At 41.3% G+C, this 25,524-nt stretch overlaps 1 protein-coding gene and 1 pseudogene across 3 annotated transcripts; one reads left to right on the top strand and one right to left on the bottom strand.

Moving 5' to 3' along the window:
- Positions 1 to 477: 477 nt before the first annotated feature.
- Positions 478 to 800, bottom strand: LOC100630344 (prothymosin alpha-like; annotated as a pseudogene).
- A 5,357-nt stretch (positions 801 to 6,157) lies between these two features.
- On the top strand, positions 6,158 to 18,350 carry SELE (selectin E). 3 transcript variants are annotated; one of them, XM_005609563.4, is made up of 15 exons: positions 6,158 to 6,404; positions 7,778 to 7,926; positions 8,268 to 8,351; positions 8,924 to 9,304; positions 9,872 to 9,979; positions 10,412 to 10,597; positions 11,396 to 11,581; positions 11,687 to 11,875; positions 12,825 to 13,013; positions 13,141 to 13,329; positions 13,540 to 13,716; positions 14,262 to 14,372; positions 15,109 to 15,130; positions 15,234 to 15,306; positions 16,221 to 18,350. In XM_005609563.4, exons 3-14 carry the CDS (start codon positions 8,294 to 8,296, stop codon positions 15,289 to 15,291), a joined length of 1,854 nt encoding a protein of 617 aa, XP_005609620.1. In that variant the 5' UTR covers positions 6,158 to 6,404; positions 7,778 to 7,926; positions 8,268 to 8,293; the 3' UTR covers positions 15,292 to 15,306; positions 16,221 to 18,350.
- Positions 18,351 to 25,524: the final 7,174 nt, after the last annotated feature.

Here is a 25,524-nt window from a genome sequence, read left to right as displayed (position 1 = left end):
TCAGAATAAGATTTTTTGTGTTTTTTCCTTTTTTTACAAGTTTCTTTCCTCCTTCAAGATTATAATGAACATGATCCTACCACAAGGAAAGTCAGAGGTAGGACAGAAAACACTGTGAAGGCAGATTTGGTCATCTGAGATAATTAAAAATGGCTGACACTTAACAATATGTACAAAAATATGAAATGTAAATAAAAATTACAAATTTTCCTTTTTAAAGTAATTTTAGGAAAAAATGCAGGGCCATGGAAATTTTGGTTCTTTTTTCCTCCCCTGTTTCAAATTCACATTGTGGTTTTGGTTGGGTGGTGGAGAATGCATGTCATCTGTGGGTGGCGCTGCCCAAGGTGGGCTGGCTGCAGGACTGTCTACTCAGAGTTGACCACGTTTAGAGTCTGAGATGGGGAGTGGATGGTAAATAGATCACGGTGGCTTTTCTTTTCTTTTCTTTATTTTCTTTCTTTCTTTATTTTTTGTTTAACTTTTCCTTTTCTGCTCCTCACCAGTCTTTTGCTTCTTCGTGTCAGCAGCATCATCCTCACCATCTTCGGCTGTCCTTTTGCTACCCTAGCCTCCTTGTCTTCCTCTCTATCCTATTCCTCACCACTGCCTTATTCCTCCTCCTTTTCCCTGTCGCTTGCTTCCCCTTCTTTGTCTACATCCTGCTCTCCATGTCCCTCACTGGTGTTCCCTCTAGCAGGTGTGTCTCCTCCATTCTCTGCCTCCTCCACAACTTCCTTCTTCTCCTTTAAGTCCATGGTGGTGATCTTAGAGCTGGTGTCCACAGCTGCATATGACATAGTGTGGCACACGAGTGATCCCAAGCAGTGGATTAAAAAGAATGCAACGGTTTTGTTATTTATAGCAGAGGCAATATGGTAGCCAAGAACATCGACTTTGAAGCTAGATAGACCTAAGTTTGGGTCCTAGTTCTACCACTTACAGGCTATGAGATCTTAGGCAAGTTATTTAAACTCTCTAAGCCTCAGTCTCCTCATCTGTAATATAGGGATAGTAAAACCTATTTCTTAATGATGTTATGGTAATCAAATGACATGATATGTTCAAAGTTCTTTGTATTGCCTCTGGTGTGAAGTGGCCAATCAAGGGTAGCTGCTAGATTAATAATCATAATTATTATTCAAGTAAGTGAAGTCTCCATGTATGGGGTATCAGTTTAAAGAGTGAAGGAACAAGTGTGATATAAAAACTAAAGAAACTGGATTATTCAGGAAAGATGAGTGCCAAGGGGAAGTGGGTGGGAAACTACAATGTCTGCTATACTTTATATATTTAATTCCCACTTAAAGGTCCAGACTATCCCTGGATTCAGGGAATTAGTCCCACTTCCAAGCAGAGGAGGTATAATAAACACCAAGTCAGAAACCGCATCACCACAGAATTGGCCTTAGCATACCAGCACTAATTTAGGCTAGCTATTCACCTAGCACCTGGATTGACTCTCTTTGAGTAACTCCCTACTGCCTACATGTTCTTCTCCCACCCACCAAGACCCCAACTCCTTGGTTTGCCAATCAAACACTAATCTATGTACTGCTGGGAAGGGATTTTGCAGATGGAATTCGGGTTGCTAATCAACTGACCTTAAGATAGGAAGATTATCCTGGATTATCTGGGTGAGCCCAATGTAACTGCATGAGACTTTAATAGTAGAAGAGGAAGTAGCAGTCAGGCAGAGAGATGAGGCAGAAGGGGAAGTTGGAAAGATTCAAAGAGAGGGACTCTACCTGCCCTTATTTGTTTGGAAGGTCAAGGGGGCCATCAGCCAGGGAATGCAGGAGGCCTCTAGCAGCTGAGAATGACTCCTGACCAGCAGCTGGCAAGAAAACAAGGACTCAGTCCTACAACCACTAGGAACTTGATTCTGCCAACAATCTGAATGAATTTGGAAGTGAATTCTTTCCAGACTCTCCCAAGAAGAGCCCAACTGGCTGACATCTTGATTTTGGCAATGTGAAACCCAAAACAGAGAAACCAGTTGAGCCAACCTGTACTTCTGACCTACAGAAACTATGAAATAATAAATTTGGGTTGTTTTCAGCCATCAAATTTGTAGTAATTTGTTATGACAGCAATAGAAAATAAACATGCCTATCTTGTCCCAACACAGTATACAGATCATCCTTTTAAAACCTGAGTTGGGTCATGTCATTTCCAACCACAAGCACCTGCAAATCTTTGTGGAGGGCTTTCATTGGCCTCAGGAATCAATTTGGAAGTGCAAGGGAATTAACCACACCCTCCCAGGATCAGCCCTCAGCCAATGATTGACTGGAGTCGGTGGTGTCAACTTAAAAAGCAAATAGGCCTATTTTATCTTAAAATGAGTTTATTTCAGAATAGCCAAAAGAATTACAATTCAAGATGTGCTATGGCAAACCATAGGCAAATCTAGAAAAGAAAGGAAGAGAGCTGCTTTTAGAGAGAAAAAGGGGAATAGGGAGGACTGTTCTAAATGGAAGTCCATTGGAGGAAAGTAACAGTTCACAGCAGAAACGGCTCCTCATTGGCTGGGCTGTTGCCAGGTGGGGAGAGAAATCTTCCTTCAGTAGTAAAGTAGTTTTACTTCCAGTCCAAGATGCAAGTGTCCATCTCTTCCTGTTTGGTATAATTGACCATGTGTGATGGGGAGTGAGAACTCCCCCTACAGGTTTTTCTGACTCCAATTTAGTTAAGGTTTGTTTTATTAATTTCCACAGTGGATATATCCCCCAGCACCATATATCCCCTTGCCCCATCCTTGGTGATTCACTGTGATGTCTCCCAGAGTTCTCTAGTGGGGCTGAGTCCTGGTTCCCACAGTGGTAACATGATTATTGGCATACTCTTTACTAGATTCCTTTCTTTCCTTGTCTCACTTCCTCTCTCCCCTACTGTTTCTTCCTGGGATCACCTCCCAGATAAACGACTTGCACACATGTGCTTGTCTCAAGGTCTGCTTCAGAAGGGACCCAACCTAAGACACTGAAGTTACAGAGCCCGGTAGGGGAACAGGAAGTCAAAGAGGTTGCTATAACATTTTCATGAAAAAACTAAGGTATATTTCAATCTGAGCAGACAGGAAGTCAACACAAAAAACATGGGCTTTAGAATAACTCAGACACAGATTTGAATTCCTGCTCGATCATTTATTAATTGAAAAAACAGGCAAGTTAACCTCTCTAGGTCTGTGTTTCATCCTCTGTAAAAGGAAATAATAATGTCTACCTTTCATTTTGTGAAATTTGTATGAAGAAATGTATGTAAAGTGCTTGGCACACAGTAGGCACGTTATATATGGAATCATCATTAATTATTAGCTAAAAACTTCCCAGCAAGGAAAAATAATGAACACTTGGATTTAAATTACTGTCTTTTCCTATATTTAACATGTCATAACATATTACAGCTGGTAGGGACTGTAGTCAAGTACCTTTGGTTCTTAGATGGGAAATCTGGAACTTAATTAAAGAGGCAAAGAAGCTTGCTCCAAGTCACAGGTCTAATTAATGTAAGACAGCAATCTCTCGTTGTTCAACAAGTGACCAGGCTAGAATTTTTCTGGTGTGAGGCACTGAAAGCAAAGCTAATAATAGCCCTTTAGGAAACTTCTGTCTTACAAAACAAGCAGCACAGTGGCCAAAGAAAACAAGCAGGGGGCTTTTCTAAAATCCAGGGGCATTTTCTCCTTCTGTTAACAACTGCCAGCTCAGTCAGGAACAGCTCCGTTCATTCCCAAGTCCACTTGAACTTCTTTCCTCCGCCTTGGGAAATCTCCGGAGTTGGCTCATTTTGGAGCTATTCCCATTAGTTAGTTCTTAGAGCCCAAAACAGAAAAACGGAAGGTTCAAGATAAGGTGTTGCCAAATAGGAAGCAAAGAAACTCATTAAAATTATAAATCTCAGAATCATCTAGGAAGTTCAGAAAGGGGAATTAGAGGATCTTTTTGAATCAGAGGAGAAAAGAGATTAACTTAAAATACATAGTTATGTTACTTCTTTAGAACTTTCTCTTTGTTTGGTTAAAAACCACTTACTTTCTGTGTACGAGGAATTCAAAATGCAGACGCATCCTAGATATTCCTCAGATTTGCCCCACTGTTACAAATGACGTCTGTGGTCTTCCAGCAGAGAGGGTGTCAGGATTAGCTCCAATGATATTTTGGTCAAAATTCTCCGCCTAGTTGTGCACCTGCCGTGGGTCCTCTTGATATTATCTCCCATATTAGGTGGCCCTGGACCAGCATATTTCAGAGTGTGGGGTGATTTGGGCATCTGTATTAGAATCACCTGAGCTACTCATTGAACGTGGAGCTTCCCAGGCCCACCCCAGACCTATTGAGTCAGAGTTTCTGAGTGTTGGACCTGAAGACACGTGTTTTAAATGAGCTGCCCAGGTGAGTCTTCATATGACAGAAGTCTGAGAACCGCACTCTTCCCCCTGTGTGCGGGAGCACAAACCGAGAGAAAGCCCAAGGCTCCTACCTGATCTTCTAAGATGTCTACAAATCCCAAATGAACGAACATGCCTTCCTGGGGAATGAATTTAGAGGGAACCAGACCAATTTTCCATCAAATATGCTTATGCTTTGATCAAATAAGAAATGCCATTCTATACGATGATGATACATTGGTATTAATTTTATTTCATGATTTGGGGTGTGAAGAAATAGCACATCTGTGTTCTGCAAATAGGACTGAATCTTTATTGGGATTTCTTCTCCCTACCTTAGACTCTGCAGAAGTACCTTAGATGTTAGCAGACTAGATTTTGGGGAAAAGGTACCAAGGCTTTAAAAAAATAAGTGCCCAGCACTGTGCCCACAGGTAAGAAAAACTAGAGCCTCAGCAAGGCCACTCCCCATGCTTGCAGCTCCCTTCAGCAGTGAGAAACCAAAGCTAAATTCATACCTTGACAGATGGTCTTGCCACATGTGGTTATAGCCGGTCCTACTTTCCATTAAACACAATAATCTCCTGTCTATAGCTTTTATCTGTCCCTAGCTTATTGACCGTGTACAGGATGGCCTTGGATAAAATTGTAACGTTTGTCTTGGGGAAGCCAAAATCCTTTTTTCTGCCTCTCTCTCACTCCATCAGGGATGCCCCTTTGCCATAAAGGTGAGAATGAGTTGGCTTGGGCACAGAAACAAAAGTGCGTATAGCCCTTGATGTCCCATTAAAGTATGTAGAGGAGAGAGCAAGGACCTTCCAGGAAAGGCGATGATGAGGCCGGGAAGCGTGGCGCCTCAGAGATGAAATAGGCCCGGTGGAGCCTGGGGTGTGCCCATGTTTGCACCGGCTTCTTTACTTTTCTCTTTGGCTCTCTCAAGATGGAGATTGTAAAAGGGTTCAAATGAAACCAGAGTTGAAAACTGAGCAGCCCCAAGTCAGCAGGCTACATCCTCAGAGCTTGGGAGATTTGGTGGAGTCTTGAGGCACCTCTAGCAGCCTGTTATTTGGGGAAATTAGGTTTATTTGGGGAGCGGGAAATAATATTCAACATCCCCTGCTATTCAACTCTCATTCAATTTCCTCTTCAAACCATTCCTCCATCTCCAACAAGTGGGTGCCCCTCATCAGATCCTGACAGGAAAAAGCAGATGAAGGGGCGACAGTCCAGCTGTCATCCCACTCCTGCCCCTCACTGTGCTGGGGTCTCTCTATGAGAGGCAAACTGGGTTTGTCTATGGCTTCTTCATCAATCTTGGAGCCTGAAGAAAGCCCCTCAGCTCCCAGTATCCTGGGACCTAATTTTCAACCTCAGTGGCAGGGACACAGAGAATACTCTGAGAGAATGCAGATTGGCTGTCAGGGTGAGTGGTTTGGAATATCATACCTCTGCTGCTAACAATAATAAATTACCTTTGCTTACAAATCTCTTCCGCTCTTTATTTCTCTTATTTGGGCTCCTGTTATCGGGTTCCCTCCCTGAAGTTCTGTCAATGTAAATTTAAAATAATCATTTTGCCCTCTAGCCGTAGAGAGAATTTGCTTTTGAATCAGGATCTCCTGGAAGTGTGGTGTAGGCCTTGACAGCTTTTCCCAGGTATAGCTCAGCCTGCCTTGCTTGTTTCTTTGTCCACTTGATCCCTGTATGCTGAGGACCCAGGGTCCATTCTCACTGCATCTTTTCTCTACTGCTCACTGCCTCCAGGGTCCCTTTCTGCTTTCATATCTCGGAATCCAGGACACAGCCCTCCAGCGGAGAGCTGGGATGATCAAGTTGCTCTTGGGAAGAAAAGGGCAAGGACTGGAGACTTGGGCAGAACGGAAGACTTGGGTAGAACAGAGAGGCTCATGGTGGCCTTAACAACAAGAGAAACCATGGTGGCAGCTAAGGGAGTCAGCCCTGGAGATTGCCTGGGTTTCAATGCCTTATCTCTGCACCTCTGATGAGTCAGGTAAAATCCTGGGTTCTTAATTTCCTCATCTGTAAAATGAGGATAATAAGAGTGCTCATTTCATAGGCTGTTATGAGGATTAGGTAATTAAATAGAAGAACATGCAAAATACCCAATGGATATTTAATGGGGCATCAAGGATTTTAACTGCTTTCTCTGGGTTAGGTCTTGACTGTTTTTGTGTATGTAGAAAGAGCCAGGGCTAACGAGTAGTAAGAAAACTAAGCCTGTTACCCACCCAACTATCCACTCTTGTCTGCTGAGACACAGTTTTAGATCTCCTATTTTAAAAAGCTGTAATTATGGAATATTGGCTTCACTTGATCTCTGAAACCCTACAGATTATGGAAATTAAAATGATGCCCATTTACTGTCTCTATTACTTAAATTAGACAAGGTACAGAGATGGGGAATGGATATACAATTACCCAAAAGAAATGTCAACATGAAGAGGAGGAATAAATAATATTTTTTATATATATATGTATATATATATCCCTTTCAGTGGCATTTGGACACAGGATTCTTGAAACTGTGTTATTTTTACCATAAAAGTAATAGAAGCCTATTCCAAAAGTTGGAAAATGCTGAAAGTAATCTTGAAGGATATAAGAATTACCCCAAATCCTAACATCCAGAGATAGCCACTGTTAACATTTTGGTACAGTTTTTATTCTTTGCACATTCATATTTTAAAACTTTTGAACAAAATTTGGGTCAATTAAATATGAGTATATATAGCTTTCATCTTTATTTTTTCACTGAACAAATTGTGAGTGTTTTCTAGACATAAACACCTAAGCCTGTTTCCCGTTTTTGTTATTTTTAAGAAACAGGGTATTATTTCAAACATTTAAGTGACAGACAGCATTTCGAGTAATTTTGCCATAACTATGCACAGAATCTGAGAATGAACCTTGTGATTCATTCCTCTGTGAGACAGTACTTACAACAGGTTGAATTGGTAGGGGAGAGAGAGAAAAAAAGTGAGCGGTAAGCCATTATTGCCAGCTGTGGATGAGAAAATTGAGGAGAGTGGTCCATAGACGACAAAACTATTCTTAGTTCACTTACATTTATGAAATTCTAATTCCTACCACAATTACAGGAGAGATATTGCTAATAAGCAATTGTTAAAAAACTTTTTAAAGACATATCTTTTATGTTATTAGAATTAAAAACCACACATTTGTGTAATATTAACAGAATTCATGTAAAATAAGGAGGCATGAACCAAGGAGAATTAGTTCTAAGGTTTAGAGTTTCTGAAATCATTGTAATTTTTAGCGTTACGGATAGTCCCAGGAATTTTTTGGATGCAGCTGGGGAATTCCTCTTTACTAGGGATGGACATATCCTCCAATTATTCACAGGAAGCGAGCCTGCCTATAAAAGGGCTCCAGCAGGAGCAGTGCTCCACAGTTCTTGGCTGACTTCACATCAGCACTGCAAGAGAGGAACGAGACAGCAGCAGCGGTGACACACGAGGAATCCGACGCCGAAACAAGCTCTTCACAAAACAGTAAGTGCAAGAAATCTTTACTAGAGCAGCCTTGGCAATAAAACATAGACTATCAATATTAATAGATATGCAGAATATCTTCTGATAAAAGACCTGGGCAAGCTCTTATTGTACTCAGACTAGTTAAAACCTGGCTTTTCTCTTCGACCTAAGTGATGAAAATCTTAAATTTTGTATGTATTTATTCAAGTTACCTTCTTTGAAATGAACAAAGATTGTGGCCCCAGAATCCTTTACCTACAATCTTATGATGCTGCCATAAACTTCACTGTGAAGTGATGTGAGTAACTGGCTACTTAGGATTTCTTTCTATAATTAATTTTGTACTTTTCCTCCCCCAGAAAAGCATTTCAAGTCTAATCTTTTGATGAGAAGGACTCTTGAAGTCATGATTGCTTCACAGTTTCTCTCTGCTCTCACTCTTGGTAAGTCAACGTCATTAGTTACACTAGGGTTTCTTCTCCTCAGCACTATTGAAATTTTGGACCGGATAATTCTTCCTCGTGGGGCTTGCACATTGTAGGATGTGTAGCAGCATCCCTGGCCTCTCCCCGCAATGTGTTATGCCTGGGACTGGGGGCAATTTACTTTATCTTTGTGCGTCTCAGCTTCCTTATGTGTAAAGTGTTGTTCAGAAATAATCTATTTCCCAGAGGCATTGCGAGAATTCAGTATCATGGTTCATGTAAAGTGCTCAGATGATGCTCAATAAGGTGTAGTTATCCTGATAATTATTCTACTGTGAAGTGGGTATTCTGATAGGTTATGGTGGGTGAGTCTAGGTAAAGCACCAAGTGGAGGGTCAATCACAAAATAGATGCACAATAAATGGCAGTTCCCCCGTCTATACCCCTTCTTACTTTGGAAAAGGTGAAAAACATTTGAGTCATCCCAAAAGACGCTGTATGCCAGAAATAAGACAGTAAAAACCCTAGTCAACAGAGTCAAACGACGGCAGGACTAAACTTTCTCATTCCTTTCACGTTTTCCTCCTTAGTGCTTCTGATTAAGGAGAGCGGCGCCTGGTCTTACAGTGCCTCCACAACAAACATGACTTTTGACGAGGCCAGTGCTTATTGTCAGCAAAGGTACACGCACCTGGTTGCGATTCAAAACCAGGAAGAAATTAAATACCTCAACTCCATATTCAACCATTCACCAAGTTACTACTGGATTGGAATCAGAAAGGTCAACGATAAGTGGGTCTGGATAGGGACCCAGAAGCCTCTGACTGAAGAAGCCAAGAACTGGGCTCCAGGTGAACCGAACAATAAGCAAAATGAGGACTGTGTGGAGATCTACATCAAGAGATACAAGGATGCGGGCAAGTGGAATGATGAGAATTGCAATAAAAAGAAGCTTGCCTTGTGCTACACAGGTAGGGAGCAGGACGCCGTCAGGGGAGGTCATTTCACTGGGTGGGCATCTTGACAATTTGTTGACAGTATGCAAAAATTGGTCTCTATTGTGATAATTTTATGTTTTAAAAGATATGGTTTTAAAACATTCTGCTTGACTAATAAAGTATCTCTTTTTGCTTTTTTGTGCAAATGTAGGCAAGAATGCATTTATATGTATATATGCATACGTGCGTGCATATAGGTCTATACATATATAAAGTGTGTACAGACACATACAATACTTATTTTAGTTACTTGTTTTTATTTATGGTAGAGGAGATATCTTCAGAGTTTGTGATAAAGCGAATTTTCTATTCTTGGTGCCAGTGACAGCTATACCCCTGACATCCGTACATTAACATCAAGGTTTAAAATAGTTGAGCCTAAAACTCATCTTTGGCATTGTGTAAAGCACTTCAGTTAAAATCTCTGGCACTCCGTATCTTTGGTGATGTGTTTGTTGCACCTTGTTGACCCTAAATTCAAAGGAACTGCATTATAAGCACAATAACAATCCTCCTCCTCATGGATTGTATTTTCTGCAGCTGCCTGTACCCATACATCCTGCAGTGGCCACGGTGAATGTGTGGAGACCATCAACAACTACACTTGCCAGTGCCACCCTGGCTTTACTGGACTCAGGTGTGAGCAAGGTAAGTCTTGGTTTCGCCCACTCCTTCCCTTGAGATGCTGGCACCATCTTGTGTCCTAGCTGGCTTTGCAGTCAGGTCTTCATGTCTTCCCTTCCCTGGGGCATATGCTGTCATATGGTTGGTGGTTAAGAGCTGAGGCTATGAAGTCAGACCTTCCTGGGTTCAAATCCCAGATTTACCACTTATTAGTTATGGCACCTGGAGAAGGTAGTTAACTCTCTAAGTCCCAGCTTTCTCATTGCAAAATGGGGATAATCGTAGTACCAACTTCACAGGCTTGTGGTTAGGATTATATGAACAAATACAGGTATAATGTTTTCATGGTGCTTGGCTCATAGGAAACATTCAGGAGACAGTAGTTATGGTTTTCAGTGTTCTTCTCTCCTACACAAGGTGAGAGAGGTGCAGAACTGATCTGATTTGCCTTTTCAGTTGTGACCTGTCAAGCACAGGAAGCTCCTGAGCACGGACGCCTTGTTTGCACCCACCCTTTGGGGAACTTCAGCTACAATTCTTCCTGCTCGGTCAGCTGTGAAGAGGGCTACCTCCCAAGCAGAACAGAGGCCATGCAGTGCACTTCCTCCGGAGAGTGGAGCGCTCCTCCTCCAGCCTGCCATGGTAAATCTCTCTCAGAACACACAGAACGTTCTCTAACTCATCTCTCATTGTCTTAGTTTTTATCCAACTTATAACATTTCAAAACTCTGGAGAAAATTCTTTTTGTGGTTGTTTTTAATTAAACTTGTTCTCTCAGCCAATATATATATATAGCCAATGTGGTACCTGCTTGGTTTGAGGAAGTTTTTATGCTATGTTTGAAATGGGTATTTCTGAGGCTCTGGTAATTTTTAAGGGAATGTATAAAACAGTGGCACCACACTCTAGAAATCTTAATGACTTTCTCATCTTCTTTCCCTGTTTAACTTCTCTCGTACAATGGACTAATTGAAGACCATGATAATCAAGCAGTCTCAATATCTCCTTTTCTCTCTCAGTCTTCTTTTAGGACAGACATAAGAAACTCTTTCCTCCAGGTCCTCCTCCTGGGCTCAAATAAATGAACGTCCTGCATATGTCACTGTTTCTATCACGACTACTCATAAATCCTGAGCTAGAAGGGCTTTTTCTTCACTTTTGTCCTATGTAAAATAGATCAGAGACCTGATGAGAGAGGTGATAAAATAGATGAGAGGTCACTCAGCATAGTCAAAGTAAAAATCAATCAGAGAAGATGAAAACATGAATATAAAAAGCATAAAAGCTTTATTGTAGGTGTGCGTGTCCCCACGAATTAACATAGGGCTTTGGTGTCTGCCCTTTGAAGGCAGCTCCCTCACTCTGCTATAAACTCCAGTTCAACAGGAAGTGAACATATCATTCTTCTGTGAAATTCATGATGCTCTTTCAAATCCCCAGTGGTTGAGTGTGATGCTTTGACGAATCCTGCCAATGGAGTTATGCAATGTTCCCAAAGCCCTGGAAGCTTCCCATGGAACACAACCTGCACATTTGACTGTCAGGAAGGGTTTGAACTAACGGGACCCCAGCACCTCCAGTGTACCTCATCTGGGAATTGGGACAACGAGAAGCCGACGTGTAAAGGTAGAGTTGCTCCCTGTCAAGAGTTACTGTAAACATTTTTTTCTCAACCTCTACTTGAAATGGGCAAGCCAGACCTGCTAATGTAAATGGGCATATGTGTTACAGCTGTGACATGTGGTGCCGTCGGCCATCCTCAGAATGGCTTTGTGAACTGTAGCCACTCCTCTGCTGGAGAGTTCACCTTCAACTCATCTTGCAACTTCACCTGTGAGGAAGGCTTCGTGCTGCAGGGGCCAGCCCAGGTTGAATGCACTGCACAAGGGCAATGGACACAGCAGGTTCCGGTTTGTAAAGGTAAGCCTGGAAGTCTCTCCTTTACACCTTCCTTTTCCTAAAGAGCGGCAACCTTGAAACTTGGGCAGCTAAAATGCAACCAGATGCCTGCTTTAACTATAGCAATCACATTTGACGGGCAACATTTATCTTATATCTTTGAGACTCATATAGAGGAACCAATGCTTGTCCAGGGAAAGGATTGTATGTAGATGCTTTGCTGGTTTCTTAACTGTTGTGTGCTAAACTAACTTTATAGACATAGGCATGGAGCAGGCAGAAATCTTAATCTAAGGGTAAACCACCTGAGAAAATTTTAAAAATAGTGTTTTGACGACACAATGATTCTAAAACTCTTGTCATACCCTTCTTCTGAAATTGCTCATAATTAGCAGTGATGAGAATGTTTCAAGTGTGGTGTCACATATAGAGAGATCCTAAGGCATACATAAGCACTAAAATTTAATTCACTTTAAAGCAAGAACAAGGATATTGAAAACAAGCAGTTTTCACCATCAGGTACCAGCATTCTCGTAGCTAAATACAGCACAGAACAATTTCCAGTGGCAAAGGCCACAAGACCAAAACCAAACTGCAAAGCAGACAAATTTTATGTGGCTGCCTTCTTCCCTTCCTTTCTTTTTGGCATCACCCATAAGCATCCAGGACCCATAAGTTGCTCTCTGACTACATAAAATCTTTCTCTTAACTCTAATTTTTTTCGCATCTCAGAACAGTGCTGAGGAACCACCAGTCCTGTTAAAAGCTGTCCTTTAATTAGTGCCATTGTCAATGCGGGGATTGTAATTCAAAGAAAGCGCAGCCATTTTCCCAGTTGTCCAGGGAGGGACGAAGAGTCTTGAGCTCTCTGAGCACTGCTTAGTCAAAAATGAACTGGATTCACCCCTCAAATGCCAAGTGCTCTCCAGTTCCACCACAATATTTTCTGACTATCATTTTGGTGTCTCAGCTTTACAGTGCAAAGCCCTGTCCAGACCAGAGAGAGGCTACATGAGTTGTCGTCCTAGCACTTCCGGAAGTTTCCAAAGTGGGTCCAGCTGTGAATTCTCCTGTGAGCAAGGATTTGTGTTGAAGGGATCCAAAAAGCTCCGGTGTGGCCCCACAGGGGAGTGGGACAGTGAGAAGCCCACATGTGAAGGTACAGTTTTTGTTTCTATTTTCTTTTAAGATAAAAACTATTGAAGTGATAGGGACATGGTTACCTGGAGTAACCCATTGCTGCCTGACACAAATACACTTCCAACGTGTTTGCTCATGTCTTCCAGCTGTGAGATGTGATGCTGTCCGTCAGCCCCAGGGTGGTTTGGTGAGGTGTACCCATTCTGCTGCGGGAGAGTTCACCTACAAGTCCTCCTGTGCCTTCAGCTGTGAGGAAGGCTTTGAATTACGTGGGTCAGCTCAATTGGAGTGCACATTGCAGGGACAATGGACACAGGAGGTCCCGTCCTGCCAAGGTAGGATGGAATTCAGACTTTAAGGAGTATAGATCAAGTACCTCATACCTTGCTGAACATAGATGGCCTCAGAGGGCTTGATCCTAATTTCCTACATAGTGAAAACCAAGTAGTGCTTATAGGTTATGTGTATTGGTGGCTTTTCAGCCAGTTTTAGAAGTTTTCCAGTAGATTTTTCTTAACCTCTCCCCATGTGCCTATCACTTGCAGTGGTACAATGTGCAAGCCTGGCAGTTCCCGGAAAGGTCAGCATGAGCTGCAGTGGGGAGCCTGTGTTTGGTGCTGTGTGTACATTTGCATGTCCTGAAGGATGGACGCTCAATGGCTCTGCAGCTCTGACATGTGGTGCCACAGGACACTGGTCTGGGATGCTGCCTACCTGTGAAGGTGAAGCATTGATTGATGGTGGTTGCCTGGGGGACTAGAGAGAAGAGGGGGAATTATCTGGCTACAATAATGAACTATCCATTATGTCCAAACCAGAAAGGTCAGAAGGGTTACCCTGGTTAACAAACTAGTGAATATTTAATTTTATGAGAATAGAGAGAAAACAGAAGAGGTGACCTGTTGACGGCATGGGTAGAATTCTGACAACTGGGAAAAAGGAGAGCTAGAAGGAAAAGTAGAGGGAAAAGTAAAACGGGTGAGGGAAATTGAGAGAGAGAGCATGCAGTACTAACCAGGGCATAGTGTGGTCTGTGAAAGGGCTTGGCACGTTAGAGTTTGGTCTGGCAGTGGTGGGAGACAAGCTTGCAAAGGTGGTTTGGGGCAGATCTCAAAGGCCCTTAATACCATGCCTCTTCCTCACATATTGCACTAGACAGCTCTTCTGCTTCGTACATTGTAATCAATGTACAGAGAAAAGAGCAAATGGATAGAAAGACCTTAAGTTCAATTCCTTCTCATGACCGTCTTCTGCTCTGTTTCTTTAGCTACCGCCAAATCCAACATTCCCTTGACAGTTGGACTCTCTGCTGCTGGAACCTCCCTCTTGACATTAGCATCATTTCTCTTCTGGCTTCTGAAACGACTTCGGAGGAAAGGTGAGGGAGTTTACCAGTGTACCCCAAAAATGTTTTTGAAAAATCTTTTCTTCACATCGATGGGTCATCTTCTCTCTTGCGGATATTAAATAGTAATTAGAATCTAGTTACTAGACAAACACTAACAAACTGCAACATAATTAAGCAGAAGCCTTAGGGAAAGGGTTTACAGTAGAGCTCAAAGTGGAAAGAGTCTCGGGAAATATAAACATTGGTTGTGTTAATATTGTACAACTCCAGGGAATGCCATTCACATTGAATTCTAGGGTTCCCCTTGGAGTTGTGCAATGAGGCTGCCATGATTAGTGCTCCCAGGAAAATGGATAAAATGTATCCAAAAAACTTATTTGGAATACAGGCTTAAATTTGGGAGTATCTCATAGGGAAGATGCAAACACATCTAGCCACACTCATGGTTTGTTTGGCCTACAGAATATTTTAAAATTTTCTAATTAAGTTCTGACATTTACAAAATAGGAAATTTCACATAAAATCCAGATTTGGGACTTCTTGTGAAAAATCAGAAGACAAACCTGGCAAGCTGAGCCTATAGCTATTTGCCGGCATGGGAATCTGTGGTGCCCTTGCCTCCAAGCCCTGTCTGTGCTCCCATTATTTCTAGGGCCCTGAAGGCATTGAGTTTGCAACCACTAAGGGATAGAGTCATGTTGTCTCTGGATTTGATATGTCCTTAAAAGTCATTTAGTCCAAATTAATGGTTTTCTTTCTCTTGCAGCAAAGAAATTTGTTCCTGCCAGGTAAGTCGCATTCTTGTACAAAGCATGCCATTGCACATTCTACACATTTTTCTCTTCATGTCGAAAAGCAGTGCTTGACTTAGTGCTCTCATGTGTTTCACAGCAGCTACCAAAGCCTTCAGTCTGATGGATCCTACCAAATGCCTTCTGAGTCAGCATAAGTCCCAAGGAATCAGGTAAGACTGCATCTGTGACAACTGCATCTGGTTTTGAGAGAAGATATCCTCTCTACATGCACGGTTGCTCTTGAACCCTCCAAACCTGCCCCTTTCTGGGGCCAGGGGAATCATTATCTTCACGGCATTTTATGGAAAGCTGTTTTCTTTCTTTGTAGAAGGAGAGGAAAAGAACAAAGCTCTGGGCTTTATTGAGCCATTTCATTTATGAAAGTTAATAATAATAATGACAGCTAACACATGGTACTTGCTATGCTCTGGAACTGTTCTAAGCTAGGAATTCTGTGAGCTAGGGACTATTACCGTTTTTCTTATTACACACATGAAGAAAATGAGGCACAGAGAAGTTAAGTTGCCTAAAATCTCAAAGATAGTAAGTGGTGTAGCCAGGATTCAAACCCAAGCAGTCTGGTTCTAGAATCTGCATTCTTAACCACTCTGCTCTGCTTTGCAAGAATTTGAAAGGGTCAAGTCGCCTCTGAATAGATTTATTTTTAATTAATAGGCTTTATTTTTGTGCAGTTTTAGATTTACAGAAAAAGCGAGCAGAGAACACAGAGTTCCAACAAACTCCCACCCTTCAATTTCCTCTATTGTTCACATCTTGCATTAGTATGGTATTTTGTTACGATTGATGAGCTAATATTGATACATTGTTATTAAGTAAAGCTCACAGTTTACTTTAGGGTTCCCTCTTGGTTTTGTATATTCCGTGGGTTTTGACAAATGTGTAATGACATATGCACCACTACACAATTATGCAGAATACTTTCACTGCTCTAACCGAATAGGATTTTGATGCTCATATTTGGACTACCCAGTGAGAGTGTGTGTAGTGATCTGTGTTAGCAGGTGTATTTTGTTGCTCCAATTAGTATGCAGATTCTGTCTCCTGATGGCGTGCATCCTTATAGTTGCAGGAACACAGTGCCTTCCGGGAACTAGAGCGATACCCTGAAGACAGCAGAGACGGGTCTCTGGCCCTTCTCACCTTCTGCACCTGCCACCCTCACAGCTGGGAAGGCAGCACCCATGAGGACTTCAACAGACCAAAATCCAGTGGGCAAGGCCAGCTTGCCACCAAAAAGACTCAGTTTTCTCTTTCATAGTCTCAGGATCTGGAAAGTGCTGGCCACTGGAGGGAAAGGATATTCTCTTCTAAGCAAAACTGAAGAGACCAAGGCTCTGGAATCTCAGAATTCCTTTTCTAATTCTCCCTTGCTCACTGTGAAATCTCGGTGGAGAAACACAAGATGCTGTGGCATTGTTTCTTTCTTTTGTCCCTCACAGTGTTTCAACTGCTGATTACATTGTTGCTGTCATGGGGATGAATAATAACTGTCAAGAGTTTAGAGGAAACAAATTGGCCAAAGATATTCTATTACTGACTTGGAAAAAACACAATTTTTTCATACTTACAGGTGACTCATGAGAAAGGTTGTTAATGGTGCAAATCCTACTGAATACTCTGCGAGGATTGCTAAGCAGTCTTAATCACTTTTATCCCTGTGGGATTCAGTACTTTTTAAAGTGTTCTTAGAGATTGTGTTCTTTTTACTTGCATTGAAAATAATATGAATTCTATAATTCTTAATTCAGTACAAGTGTGGTAAGGACTTTAAAATATGTAAATGTTAGGACTATGTTAGGGTAAAAGTTACTTATCCTAGATCTTTGTTTATTAACAAATTCTCAAGTTACATCTGTAGTAAATTTATTTCAAGAAAAGGCAAATACTGTCCCCTAGCAATGTACAATGTTAACCAGTGTAAAGTTCTAAATGTTTTATGGTCGATTTAAAAACATGAGTAGTATCAGGAGAGTAAAACCTGAATGGCACACACTTGCACACTGTCAGGGATTTTTTTCAGAAATAAGTGGTTTCCATGATGAAAAACTTCCATGAGGCCAAATGTTCTGATTTGATAAAAGCATAAGTGCAAACAAATGAGGGTACAATTTTGCGAATGTCTTTGTTGAAAAAAATGTAGATGTGCTTTGCCTTCCTACCAAGATTCTGTTAGGCGTGGTGTGTCAGTGTTTAATTCTTGTATATTACCTAAGATTTAAATCCATGATAGAAACTCACTGTGTAAAGGATTTTTCCAGAGGATTTTTAAAACGTGAAGCTGTCTAATAATTATTCCCTAATTACTTCATTCTGTTTGTTAGGGTGTTCTTGAAGAGAGGAATGCTCGTATGAGCAAGTATTCATATTTATTTATAAGGAAGTTTAAAATTCCTAGGAAATCTCTTGTTATCAGTTGGTCATTGGCAATGAGAAGTTCTTGATCAGGAATTGTCAAAGCTGCTTCAGCCTTGCAGGATGACGTGAGAATCAAATCTCTCCCACACTGCCATTAACTTAGCACGTGTTGAAAAAGCAAAGTTTCAGAGAAGTGCTGGCTACATATTGGCAAAGGCAAAGACAAAAATAAGCCGGGAGGTTTGATAAGGATCACAACAGCAGAGGTTTTTTTTTCTTCTTCTTCTAAGATTGGCGCCTGAGCTAACAAATGTTGCCAATTTTTTTTTCTCCCCATAATCCCCCCAGTATATAGTTGTATATTTTAGTTGTGGGTCCTCCTAGTTGTGGCATGTGGGACGCCACCTCAACATGGCCTGATGAGTGGTGCCATGTCTGCGCTCGGGGTCTGAACTGGCAACCCTGGGCCGCCGAAGTGGAGCGTGTGAACTTAACCACTCAGCCACGGGGCCCGCCCCAGAATGGCAGAGGTTTATAAGGGGCAAAAGAAATCTGGGAAATGAAGGAGATAAAAAACAAACAACTATTGCGATCAGGCTCCATATGGAACGAATTCTTATTTTCTCTGAAATTGTATAAATGTAAATATTTATATATACTGTATTGGAAATAGCTGTGTGAAATATAAATGTGCTATGTGTTCGGGTTTTATAAAATATTTTAAATTATGATTTAAAATATTTTGTAGTTTTTTAAGTATGTATTTATTTAAGCTTATGTCATACTATCGTATTTGACATGGCACTGTGAGTTTGATAAATAAACATGTTTATATTTAGCTCTGTGTGTGGGCTCTTTCATAAAATTCTATTTTATTTAGATGTAACTCACATACCATAAAATTTAGCCTTTTTAAGTGTACAATCCAATAGTTTTTGTTATATTCACAAGATCATGCAACCATCACCACTATCTAACTAACTCCAGCACGTTTCTATCATCCCCAAAAAGAAGCCCAGTACCCATTAGTAGTCACTCTCCAACATCCCTCCCCCAGCCCCTGGTAACCATTAATCTACTTTTTGCATCTGTGGATTTTGCTATTCAGGACATTTCATATAAATAGAATCCCACAATACTTGCCCTTTTGTGTCTGGTTTCTCCCACTTAGCATAATGTTTTCAAGATTCATCCCGTTTGTAGCATGGATCACTACTTCGTTCTTATGGCTGAATAATACTCTATTGTATGGATATGCCACATTTTCTTCTTCCACTCATCAATTGATGGATATTCAGGTTGCTTCTACTTTTTGGCTGTTGTGAATAATGCTGCTATGAACGTTCATGTACAAGATTTTGAGTAGACTTATGGTTTCAGTTCTCTTGGGCGTACACCTAGAAGTGCAATTATTGGGTCATGTGAAAATGAAACTCCATGTTTCATGTTTTGAGGAACCGTCAACTGTTTTCCAAAAGGACTGCACCATTTTACAATCCAACAAGCAACACATGTGGATTCTAATTTCTCCACATTTTGTCCAATACTTGTCTATCCTTTTGATTATCACCATCCTAGTGGTGGGAAGTCTATACAGATAGGCTATTGCATCAATACTGTACAGTTAACTGAAAAAATGTTAATAATCTAAAAAAAAGTCATCAACATCAATGAAACAGAGTCCTTATCCTGGAGTCTTTGCCTCATGCCAGTCTCAAGTCTAGGTTGCTCAAGTTAACCAACTCACTTTCGTTTACTCTTCAGACTCAGTTACTCTTCAGACTTGGAGCCGGATTAGTTTTTTCCCCTATCCAAAATATGTGTCTTCTCTCTTCTGGAGTAGTGTCAATCCACAAGGCCTGGTGTGAACCAAGCTAAAAACCACCTCAAGAATCTCATTGTTATCAAAGAATCAGAATATCTGAAATTTCTAAGAAAACATGGTTTAATGTTTAACCAAAAATTAAAAATTAAAAAATTTTGGTTACCCAGACTAAAAAGATTGTGGCTCTAACACTGTCATAGGCTGAAGTTAGTTTTACTTTGATTTTATACTTCATCTTAGCTCAAAGGTAATAATTAATAAAAAATTAAAGAAAAAAATGGAAAACAAAGATAGATTCTGTTAATTAGGGCTGTTTCCAGGTAGGACTGAAGTGGGCACACGCTTGAGACATCAGCTTGAAATGCAGAAAGAGTATGCACAGAGAGTTAGATTTCTCAGGTCTAAAAGGAGAGAATAAATGGAACAAATTAAATTTTTTCAGAAGAAAGACAGATGCCAAGTCAAATGGACATTGGTAAGATGCCCAAGTCAATGGACACAGAAGTGAGAAGTGGAACCATTCTTGGTGTTAGTACCATAGGATTAGAAGAGAGCTTTTCACAGAAGAAAACAAAAATTTACCTAAACAGCAAGAGCTTCTGGTTCTGTTTCAGTTAGAAATAATAAGTATCAATTCCACCTCAAAATTTTATCTACACTTTTCCAACATTCTAAGCCAAGACAAGTTAAAATATCTTTCTTTTCATATATGCATGTATATAGTCATTCTGCTGGTTTATAAAATCATTTTACTGCAAAGGGGTATGTAGTGGTAAGACAGTCCCCTGTCTTTGTCAAAAATACAAAAACAAAAACAAAAAAAAAACCCAGAATAAAACCACAGTAGAGTTTTGGCTTTAAGAAGGAGGTTTTTTCTTCTCCCTGATCTGCCAATGGTATCAAATCCTATCAATAGTTCTTTTAATAACTCTCATCAGCTGTGTTCCATTCCCACTGACTAATGTCAGAACGGACCCCTGTCATTGCCTCTCCATTACATGATAAAATCCCCATAAACTCATTAGTTTCCAGGTTCTTAGGATGCTATTGGGATATGCTGTGATGTGGTTCTAAGTCATTGGCGCAGCCCACAAGCCATACAAAACTTAATCCTTGCTACCTCTGCCAACCTCATTTGACACCATGCCCCTTCAGGCAGTGCACTCCAGCCCCTGTGGAGAGCTGTTGCTGCCCACTTTGGTGCCTTTGAATGTGCTGGCTTCTTTTGCCTAGAGTTGCCTCCGCCACATGTAGGAGCCTCCCACTCTTTGCCTGCTTGCCTTCTACTCATCTTTCAGGTTCTTTGCTAATGGGGACAATTGATCCATTAGACTAAGTCACTTCTTTAATGCTCCCACAGCCCATACTTTTCTCCCTTCCTTTAATTGTAATTAAATAATTATTTATATACTTGTTTAGTATTTGTCTTCCCTACTAGTCTCTAAGTTCCTTAGGCACAGGGACAAATTACCTTGTTCATTGTTGTGTTGACACATAGTAGACGCTCAGGAAATATTTATTGAATGAATAAATCAACAAGTGAATGAACGAATGCAGATTTAGGCTCATCATAAGTAGCAGGACTGCTTTTCACAAATGGAATGAGTTGTCTCAGAAGGCAGAAGTTTAAAATCCAGTTAGGGAGACAAGATATGTTTGGGAACAGTGCAGAATATAGTGGAAACAAAGAAGGAGAAAGCTGGTGGTTAGAAATAAAGGAACAGTTATGGCCTGGAGGCTCAGTAAGGTAGGATCAACAAGTGTTGCAACAAGGTACTTGTGCAATAAACCTGCAGGAATAGGAGACTGTGACTAAAGAGTGGGATGCTTACCTGTGTGATTTTATCATTGAGACAGTTTTGGGTGACATCAAGGTTGAGGCTGTGTCTAGGTTAGAAGGTAGCTTAGTGGAGGAGAATGTTATTGGAGAACTGAGAATCCAGGCTGTGGGATGGGTTGTGCACCTGGATGGTGGAGTCACATGGGATTACAGGAGGTGCTTAAAGGGAGAGGAAGACCAGGAGTGAGGTGCCAAAGTCATCAGCGCCTGAGGGGATGGTAGGTCACTGCAATGAAGACAGCGAGAAGATGGTATATCTCAGGGTCACGAGCTTCAAAGAAGTAGGGTTATTTTATATCTTCTTTTCAATTTCTCTACAAGAGGCTGGAAGAACAAAGGTCAGTAAGAGGAGCTCATCATAAAGGAGGCCACCACTCTGCCTTCCGACCCTGAGGTGTGTGGAGCGTAAGAGAATAAACACTGTCATCTTGAGCGATCTGCAGGGGAAGTGATGTTCTCAGGAGGCCAGGCTGCTGGTAAAGCAAGGAGGCAGAAGAAAGTTTTGGAGAGGAAACTGGAGCATATGAAGGGTTTGTTGATTGTGAAGCAGGAATTCCAGAGGATGGCAAGGAAGAGTTGGGAAAAATCAAGGTTGGGTCAGGAGACGGCAACTTGGGTGAACTGTCTAGGAGATGAAAGGTGATCAGAGGGGCTTATGCTCCAGGTGTAAGAAAAACAAGCAGTCACTGTGGATTTGGTCTTGATAGGGTCATGGAGGTGGATGGACATTTAGGTCTAACTCTGGCCTGGTTGTTGTGTGGGACTGTGCATTCCTTCCACTCACAATAAACTGCTGTTGGCAATTGCAGTGAATGCAGCCTTGCTTGGCAGGTGTGAACAAGTTAAACTTGTGGTCATGTGTGACGGGTTGTGGGCTGGGGAAGGGTTGGTCAGTGGTCCTTTTTATGGACTTAGGGCTGCTGTTGTCAATAACATTCAATGACCTTTCCCTCAACCATCTCATAGTGGGCAAATGGTCCTCCAGCATTGGTTCCAATCTCTCTGATTTTGTAATGGTTTTATAAAACTTGCCTATTAATCTAGTTCTACCCTTTGGAGACCACAGAATAGCCTAATGACCACTCTTCCCCTGACCACCCTTCAAGTGGCTGCTAACATGTCCCTGTGTCCTTTTCTATCCCAAATCTTCTCTTTAGGCTGAATGTACATTAATCTTTATTTTTTTTTTATTGAGGTGAAATTTACACAACACAAAAGCAACCATCTAAAAGTGTACAATTCAGTGGTATTTAGTGCACTCACAACATTGCACAACCACCACCTCTATCTAGCTGAAAATATTTTCAGCAGAAGAAAGCCCCGTACTTACTAAGCAATTAGTTCCCATCCCCCCTCCCCACAGCACCTGGCGATCACCAGTTTGCTTTCTGTCTCTATCAATTTACCTTTTCTAGATATTTCATCTGAATGGAATCACAGAGTATCTGACCTTTTGTGTCTGGCTTCTTTCTTTTAGCATAAGGTTCATCCATATTATAGCATGTAACAATCTTTCATTCCTTTTTATGGCTAAATCATATACCATAGTGTAGATGAATGTGCACTAAATTCACACCAAATTTTTCACTGTATTCTCGAGAAAAATGTTTGCAACAAACACAAGAGCTATCTCTACGATTCAAAAGTATCCATATGAAAAATGCTTTGATAAAAGCCAAAAACATAGCATTGATGGACTCAGTGAGAGGAATTAAGCAAAGGGCTAAGTTGATGTGGTCCAATTAGATTCCAGAAATCTAATTTGATATAAGAGCAGAATTTAAAATGTATAGAAAAGTGAATAGATTGCATGGACATTTGACAATGTTCACTAAATATCCTTCTCCCAGCCCCCCAAACCCACTTTGCATGGGACCTGTGGTCCCTGTCACTCCTTCTCTTTGACAAGCGCTGAAGTGCTGGTATACTGTGTGGAGATGATGCAACCCTGGGGCTGGAACACAATTTTGGCTGGGTTCCAGAACACTTCAACTGGCTTCCTGGAGAAAATCCTGGATTTGTCTATAGTTTAAAGAAAAACAGAAATGTCCAGCCAAGTGATAGAATAACAAAGATATCCGGTAAAATAGTAAGACTGAAAAAACGAAAAAGGGAAAACCTTCTCTTAAAAAAAATGACATTTCTAGTTTATGAGCAAAGAGAGGTTTGATTATTCGTTGATCCATCCATTTGTTTAACTGACATTTACTGAACGCTGGACCTTCTGCTTCTGAAAATGTAGAGGATTAATATTCCGAAATCCCTACCACTGTAATATTTTGAAATGCTAGGTGAATTACAATAGCTTGCTGTAAATGAATAGCTGAGCTTACAGAAAAGAATGGCGCTCTCAGAGGACAAAGCTGACTAGGGAGCAGGGGCCTGCTCGTGGAAGACTGTCACTCAACATGAGGACTTCAGATTTTACTCTGAGTGGGGTGAGAAGCCATTGGAGGGTTTTAAGCAGAGGAGTGACGTGGTCTGACTTGTGTCCTTTTGTGCTTGTTATCTTCTCTCCTCTTCCACCTTCACCTGCCTACCATCCCTTCTCACTCTTCCCTGCTCATCCCAGGAGGCTGACTCCTGCAGGCTGCACCACCCAGTCATTGGTGTGCTGGTTTCCCATCAGTTTGATTAATAAGGGGCCCCTAAAGGAAATCAGAGAGTTAGAAGAGAGAGCCTTCAGAGCGTTTCTTGCCCACTCTTTCCCTGCTTTAGTGCTATTTCTGGAAGCAGCTGCACCTCTCCTCTACCACAGTTCCTAATGGGTGACTTCTCCCCTAGAGTCACAGTTCACATTGGGTTCTCACTATCTCCTCCCCTTGAATCTTCAGTCCTGAGGATGCAACTGCTTCCTGCCATTGCCAGTCGCTGGATTCCTCCTTTTCTCTTGTTTGTTCTCTTAACTTTGTTGTTAATCTGTTGTAAGTGGCCCCTCCATTAAAGGCTCTGCAGTGGGTGAAGAATTCACCCATCTGGAGTAAATTCTGTTTCTAGCTGGGTCCCTGAATGACACAAATTTTAACAGAATCACTTAAGTTGTTTTGTTGAAAATAGGCCTTAAGAGGAAAAAGGAAGAGACGTGGAGTCCAGACAGGAGGCCTTTGCAATCAAATAGGTGAGAGACAGTGGTAGTTTGGGTGCATAATAGAATGGAAGTGATAGGATGCTGAAAATACTTTGATGGTAAAGCCAACAAAATTTCCTGTTATATTGGATATGAGTTGTGAGAGGAAGAGAGGAGTCTTTGTCTTAAGTAACTGGAGGATGGAGTTATAATTTCCTGAAATGGGAAAGGCTATGGGAAGAGTTCTCCAGGTTTGGAGGAGAACTTCAGAAGTTCAATTTGGTACATGTAAAATTTGAGAGGCTTATTAAACAACTAGATGGAGATATCGGGTAGGCATTTGGCTGGGAAGAGGGCACATTCCCAGGGCAGGGGAATGGTCCTGGCTGAAAATATAAATTTGGGGGTCACCAGCATTTAGATGGTAATCAAAATTAAGAGACTGGATTGGGTCATCAAGTCAGTGAAGGCGGATAAGAAGAGAAAAGCAGTGAGTACTGAAGCACTCCACGGGTTTGGTGGTTGGAGAGATGAGAGAGAACCAACATGAGAAACGGAGAAGGAATAGTCAGGGAAGCAGGAGGAAAACCAGCAGCTGATTGGTCAAACAGAGGAGGACAGAGGATTGGTTATTGACTTTAGTGAAGTGGAGGACTTTGGTGAGAGCAATCTCAGGGAATGGCTGTGGTTGAAAGCCTGATTAGACATGAGTCAAGAGAGAACTGAAGGAGAGGACTTAGAAATACAAGTCTAGACACTTCTTTGGGGTATAGTAGGAGCACTGGCACTTCATGGGTATCTTTGGCTCCAGGTTTGTTCTCACTTCAACATGTCTTCCAAGCTCCTTCCAGAAGACGTGCAGCTTAATAATCAAGAGCACTGGCTTCAGAACTGACTCGCCTAGGTTCAAAACCATAAATGTGTTTCTTACTAGCTTTGTCACTAACGCAACTTTCTTAATCTTTCCAAGACTTTTTAAAATGGGGATATTGATAGTACCTATTGGGGAGTAGTAGTATTTAATCTTTATAAAGATTAAATAAGGTAATAAATATGGAGTGTTGAACTCTATAGCTATTGTTGTTATTATAAACTTTTTAAAAATGCAAATCTGATTGTGTCAGTGACTTCCCCTTTCCACTGCCCTCCATGATACAGGTCCTAATTTCATAAGCAGTCTGTCTCCTTCACATTTCACACTCCAGAAAAATAAAGGTATTAGTAGTTCCCCCCAACCCCCTAGGGCAAAAAGCTAGAGCCCCTCTGTTCTCTCAGGGCTT

The sequence above is a fragment of the Equus caballus genome, chromosome 5, assembly GCF_041296265.1.
Source record: "Equus caballus isolate H_3958 breed thoroughbred chromosome 5, TB-T2T, whole genome shotgun sequence".
Taxonomy (NCBI): Eukaryota; Metazoa; Chordata; class Mammalia; order Perissodactyla; family Equidae; genus Equus; species Equus caballus.
Note: the sequence above shows the minus strand (reverse complement) of the source record. Positions and strands in the feature narration are given on the sequence as shown.